Below are 6,565 nucleotides of genomic sequence, written 5' to 3' on the forward strand. Positions count from 1 at the left end.
CGACCTCAACAGCTACGTCAAAATCAACTTCTAGGCTCCTAAGAACGTCGCCTGACATGTTCTCCGGGAGGCCAATGATGGCACATAACTCATGACCCGACCTAAACTGGGCGATAACCAGAGCAGCAGTTGCACCATGATAGTCCCTTCATGTCGCTGTTGAGATCACTACCCTGACCAAGGCAATGAACACAAAACATAAGTAGTAATATGATACCCCCTGACATAAACAAAACTCGTACCCTGACTCAATTAGACGCTGCCTCAAGGGTCTCCACTACATGAAACACATAAATTTTCGTGGGCCAAAAACTCACGAAAATAAGCGTAAACCGACGAAAAAGGCTATTTTCGTCGGCATGCCGACGAAAATAGCCGCCGAAAATATATTCGACGAAAATGTGCAACTATTTTCGTCGGTACCGACGTAAATGAATTATTTTCGTCGGCTTCCCCAAGGCCGACGAAAATAGGTGGGGTCTTTTTGTAGGCCCCGGTGGATTCCCCGGCCCACGAAAATACTTCACATTTTCGTCGGTCAAGAGGCCGACGAAAATAACTGCCGTATTTTCGTGGGCCGGCCGACGAAAATATTCCGTCCCACGAAAATTTATGCGTTTCCTGTAGTGCTCGAGAATGGGAGGCGGTCGTCCGTTGGGTGCTTGCCTAAATCCATAAGGGCTTGTTCGTTTTCCTCTCAATCCATGTGGATTAGGTGGGATTGGACGGGTTTAAATCCCGAACAAGTCAAAATCCTTAATATTTTTTTTCAATCCTATCCAATCCACATGGACAGGAATAACCGAACAAGCCCTAAAGGATTAAGGCAAAGGAAGGAAACACTCTTCTCCTAGCAGAAAGGGCGACACAAAGTAAGGTAGGCGCGAAGAATGATAATTTACAAGAAAGATATTTAAATACCTCCTCCTCAATCATTATTTGCTCTATTTATTCTCCTCTCAAACTATTCTCCCTATTCAACTCCTCGTTTACCCTTCAACTGAGCTATTTGTTTTTTCTATATCAGTTTTTGGAGTTTAAAAAAACTACCGTATTTGTAATATCGTAATACACATTATTATCTGCTAACTATACTTAAAAATAGATTAATTTTATACTAGATACAATCAATTAGTGGAGCCACGGGAAGATTTGGTTGCCTCACCCCCGCGAGGGGGTAACCAGAGGCCGCCGTTGGAGGCGACGGGAGCCGCCGGCGCAACCCATGGCGGGGTTGCGTTGGAGTCCTCCTTAAGCAATTGCGGCACACTTCTTTCTATGGTTTGGTAAGCTCAGAATCAGAATCCATGTCTAGAATCTTCTCACCAGTCACCGCCATTTGACAAGGGGTTTTCAAACCGGAAATTAACTTCCCTTGCTCCTGGCATGTGCCCAAGAAAACTTTTCCAGACCTGCTCCTTTGACCGGCATTGTTGAGCTAGCTGGAAAGGCGTTGGCCGGCTGTCCCTCGTTGAACTATAATTTTTTTTCTTTTTAGGTCACGGGCGTTCATATCGTCATATGTGTGTACACACGCATCATGAGTCATCTTAGTAGACGCTGGACAGATCCCAAGCTATTAGTGGTTTAGCTTTCCCTAAACAAGATAGCTGTTTGACTAGTCGTAGATTCCGTCAAGGAAATCTTGACAACTTTGCTCTGAACCTGTCACCTTATTTATCTATCTGTTTATCTGAAGTTTCCAGAGGTTCTTTTCCTTTAATCCTTTATCCTACTAATTTAGGTAGATGCTCTCTGATATTTGTCTTCTGCATTCACCTAGCTAGATTATTTGAAGGGCACCCAAATATCTTATTGTTAAGGCGTTGTTCGGTTATTTCATTGGAATGTATTCAAATAGATTGAAATGGATTTTGACTTGTTATAGATTTAAACCGAGTCAAGTCCACCAATCTACATGGATTAACGGTGAAACGAACAAGCTCTTAAGTTGGCTTAGCTACAAAGACGTAATTTGTCAACTTCCTCTTCTAACTAATCGTTAAAATTTTAGTCCCAGATTCGCTGTGCACTCTAACAAGCGGTGTCAGATTCCATAGTAAAAAAAAAAGCTGAAAAATCCCATGGGTCACATGGTGATGGGGGACCTGCTGCATACTCAAACACTCGACCAGTCTTCAAATGCTATTTGTGCACCCTTTTTTTATTATATGCATCAAGAAAGTGATTGTTCTGTACACCTTACCTGGCGTACCTGCTTACTCATATTAAGTTCTTTATACTTGAACCCGTTTCCTTTTGCTTGTGAATGCGTAGTTGACTCTCTGAGCATGCATGCATGCATAAGAAGCAAGAGCCTTCGACGGACATGAAAGCTGCACGTACACAAATAAACACCGACACCAGACGAATGTGACTGGAAGAGATGGAAGCTATCGTGTGCGCAACGCATGGAGCCATGGCCTCCTTGCTGTGGAAGCTAGGTACCTTGCTCTCTGACGAGCACAGGCTTCTTAGCAGCGTGAAGGTGGATATGGTGTCCCTGAAAGCCGAGGTCGAGGGCATGCATGCTTTCCTGAAGAAGATGTCGGAGGTGGAGGACCCCGACGAGCAGTCCAAGTGCTGGATGCAGGAGGTTCGGGAGCTGTCCTACGACATCGAGGACAACATCGACAGCTTCATGCTCACTCTCGGCTCTTGTACTGAGTCCAGCAGCAAACCTAGAGGCTTCAAGGGGTGTGTTGCTAGGTTCTTGAACTTGTTCGCAGGTGCTAAGGCACACCATTGGGCTGCCAAGGAGATCCAACGTCTCAAACGACAGGCTGTAGAGGCTAGCGATCGGCGTGGGAGGTACAGCCACAGGGTTGGTGATGCTGTTGCTGTCCCCAGATCGAGTAGAACAAGCATAGACCCTCGCTTGCCGGCGCTGTACGCTGAGACGACAAGGCTCGTTGGCGTTGATGGCCCAAGGAACAGACTTATCAAGCTGCTGACGACAGAAAGAGAGGGCACAGTGACAGAGCTGAATGTATTCTCCATAGTTGGGTCTGGTGGGCTTGGGAAGACCACTCTTGCCAGTGAAGTGTACCGGAGGCTCGAAGCGCAATTTGATTACAGAGCTTTCGTATCAGTGTCACAGAACCCTGATATGAAGAAGATATTGAGGCATATACTCTGCCACCGAGGGTGTGGCGGCAGCGAGGAATGGGATGAGCAGCAACTCATCCACGCCGTAAGAGAGTTCCTCCAGGATAAGAGGTATGCATGCATCGTATATCTGAATCCTTCTCATGGCAATCTTGCTTTGAAGGAATATTATCTCTCTGCAGCTTCAACTCGTCAGCAGGGACATGCTTTGATTAATTTGTGCAAATTCGTGCTAGGTACTTTGTTGTCATTGACGATATATGGAGCACATCAGCATGGAGGATTATCAGATGTGCTTTTCCTGAAAACAACTGTTCCAGTAGGATACTGACAACTACTCGCATCGTCACAGTTGCTAAGTACTGTTGCTCTCCTCACCTTGACCGTGTGTATGCACTGCAGCCTCTCGATGCAGCTCACTCTGAGAGCTTATTTTTAAGTAGGATTTTTGGTTCCGAAGGTAGATGTCCTCTCCATCTGAAAGAAGCTTCCGACAAAATACTGAAGAGATGTGGTGGCCTACCACTGGCAATCGTCACAGTCGCTAGCCTATTGGCCACTAAGGGTATCACAAAAGAGGAATGGGAGAAGACGCTCAAGTCCATTGGTTCAGCACTTGAGATTCAAGATACAGACGTGGAAGAGATGAAGAAGATTCTTCTGATCAGCTACAACGATCTCCCCTACCACTTGAAGACATGCTTGTTGTATCTAGGCGTGTTTCCTGAAGACTATGAGATCAAGAGGGACCGGTTGATAAGAAGGTGGGTCGCTGAAGGCTTTATCACCGCAGAAGGTGGACAAGACATGGAGGAGATAGGAGAATGCTATTTCAACGACCTTATCAACAGGAGCATGATCCAGCCTGTTGGCATTCAGTGTGATGGTCGCGCCGACGCTTGCCGTGTCCATGACATGGTTCTTGATCTCATCGTATCCAAATCAGCCGAAGAAAACTTTCTAACCTTGTGTGGTGACGGGGATCACAGGATGGCGCGACGAGATAAGGCTCGTCGGCTATCCATCAACTACCATGCCCGGGATGGTATTGTAGTGCCAGAGAATATGGTCGTTTCTAATGTTCGATCCCTCACAATCTTTGGGCACGCTGAGGACATGTCTGCTCTTTCCAACTTCCTGTTCTTGAGGGTTCTAGATCTAGAAAACAGGGTGGTGCTGGAATACAATTACCTTAGGCACATAGGCAGGCTACGTCAGCTGAGGTATCTCCGACTCAGTTCAAGAAGAATAGCTGCGCTCCCTGAACAGATAGGAGACCTACAGAACTTGCAGACCTTGGATCTGAGGTGGACAAGGCTGAAAAGATTGCCACGGAGCGTTGTTCTGCTACGCCGACTGACATGCTTGCTGGTCAACAGTTTAGAATTGCCCGAAGGGATTGGGAACATGCAAGCTCTGCAGGAATTGTCAGAGATCGAAATCAATCGTCACACACCAGTGTCTTCCTTGCTGGAACTGGGCAAGCTGACGAATTTGAGAATCCTTGGGATAAACTGGTGCATCATCGACGCAGATCATGATGCAAGAAAGGTCCACGCGGACAGTTTGGTTACGTCCCTCTGCAAGTTAGGCGTGCTCAGCCTTCGGTCGATACAGATCCAGAGCTACCACACCTGTTCTCTGGACTTCTTGCAGGATTCTTGGTTCCCACCTCCTCGCCGCCTCCAGAAATTCGACATGTCCATAGATTACCATTTCCCCCGAACCCCGAAGTGGATGGTCTCGCTGGAGTACCTCAGCTACCTGGACATATACCTCACTCCGGTGGACGAGGAGTCGTTCCGAACCCTGGGGGACCTGCCGTCCCTGCTGTTCCTCTGGATATCCTCGAGAGAGGCCAGGCCTGGAGAAGGCGTCGCTGTCGGCAGCCACGGTTTCCGTTGCCTCAGGGAGTTCTACTTCACCTGCTGGGAAGTCGGGACCGGGCTGGCTTTCGAACCGGGGGCCATGCCGGCGCTCGAGAAGCTCCGGATCCCATGCAACGCGCGTGGCGCGTGCTCTTCGCATGCCGGTGTTCGGGATCTCGGAATCGGGCGCCTCTCCTCCTCCCTGAGGCACCTCCAGGTTGAGATCGTTTGCCGTGGCGCGAGGCTCCAGGAAGTGGAGGCCGTGGAGGAAGCTGTCCGGAACGCCGCCAGCGAGATTTCTGACGAGCTCTTCCTTGGCGTGAGTAGGTGGGATGAAGAAGAGATCTTGAAGGACGAGGAGCATAAGCTAGAGGAAGCGGAGGCATAACCCGATGATGAGGAAGCGGAGGCATTTGAAGTTTTTCTCTAATCCTTGGCAATGTCATTTGCAGAAGGAACAGAAGGTTGATACGGGCTACCAATACCATTGCCAATTCGCAGTTGCCCTTCGAATCATCCGACCAACCTTTCTCAATGCTCCCACACGTTTTCTTAGAATGCGTATGTAGGAGTTCGAGGACTTTTTGCCAGTGGAATACTGGACATTCGTCAGTTCACGGTTTTTTGCATGCATAAACTGAATTGTACTTGCTAGGGAGTAGTGTAGGGACATGATAAACTGGATAAGTAAAAGCAGAGCATTGCAGCCCGCAATAAGAACGTGTGCTCCGTAAAAAAAACACCATCACCTGAATCTGCAGTGTTCGAATTTCGAAATGATGAACAGTTCCTGGTTCCCAAAACAAGGAAGAATTCGTGTGCCACCGTAACAAAAAAAAATCTTCATTGTCTTAACTAGCCTTCTTTTGTTCAGGTCTCCATTTTTTTAGAGTAAATGAATATAACATACAAGTTGTTTCTTGTGATATCCTAGCACTAGTCGATTGTGTGATATCATGGTCCAAGACTTAATAGGATTGATAGGATACTCATAGATTAAGTGTGCTTGACCTAGAGCAATCTTGGGATGTGTGACCGACTAGAAAGTCTTCTCGGGTGCACATGAGTGAGGATAAAGTGCATACAAAAGATTTTGCGTTGGTATGTGGGGATGATCTATGATCCTAGAGGGCTACTAGGAATAAGTACTGCTGGTCTAGGAGTGGACGGGTGTTACAAATGGTATCAAAGCCGACCTCGAGGTTTCATGCGTGTGTGGGGGTTATGGGTTCGAGTATATGGCGTATGGCACATGTGGGTTTAGAGTGGTCACATGGCATGGCATACAACGACACTAGACACACAGACATAGCCAAGAGGAGAGGTTCCTAGATTGGGGTTGGTCGACGAGGACGTCGATCTTCTAAGAGGGGTGGATTGTGATATCCTAACCCTAGTGGATTGTGTGATATTTTGGTCCAAGGCTTAATAGAAATGATAGAATACTCGTGTCAACAAGGTGCATCTTATTTTTCGGAAGCCCATCTCAAAAGAATCTCTAGGTTAAGCGTGCTTAGCCCAGAACAATCTTGGGATGGGTAACCGTCCGAGAAGTCTTATCGGGTGCGTATGAGTGAAGATAAAGTGTA

The 6,565-nt window shown here is 47.3% G+C and overlaps 1 protein-coding gene across 1 annotated transcript; it reads left to right on the top strand.

Moving 5' to 3' along the window:
* Positions 1 to 1,965: 1,965 nt before the first annotated feature.
* Positions 1,966 to 5,718, top strand: LOC103650543 (disease resistance protein RGA5). The gene is made up of 2 exons (XM_008676120.4): positions 1,966 to 3,219; positions 3,345 to 5,718. Exons 1-2 carry the CDS (start codon positions 2,387 to 2,389, stop codon positions 5,362 to 5,364), a joined length of 2,853 nt encoding a protein of 950 aa, XP_008674342.1. The 5' UTR covers positions 1,966 to 2,386; the 3' UTR covers positions 5,365 to 5,718.
* Positions 5,719 to 6,565: the final 847 nt, after the last annotated feature.

Source organism: Zea mays, chromosome 3 (assembly GCF_902167145.1).
Source record: "Zea mays cultivar B73 chromosome 3, Zm-B73-REFERENCE-NAM-5.0, whole genome shotgun sequence".
Taxonomy (NCBI): Eukaryota; Viridiplantae; Streptophyta; class Magnoliopsida; order Poales; family Poaceae; genus Zea; species Zea mays.

Excerpts from the sequence above, each read along its gene's own strand:
- LOC103650543 (XM_008676120.4), top strand. The coding sequence starts at position 2,387 with ATGGAAGCTATCGTGTGCGCAACGCATGGAGCCATGGCCTCCTTGCTG. Across the intron at positions 3,220-3,344 it reads GAGTTCCTCCAGGATAAGAG|GTACTTTGTTGTCATTGACG; the intron begins GTATGCATGCAT and ends AATTCGTGCTAG.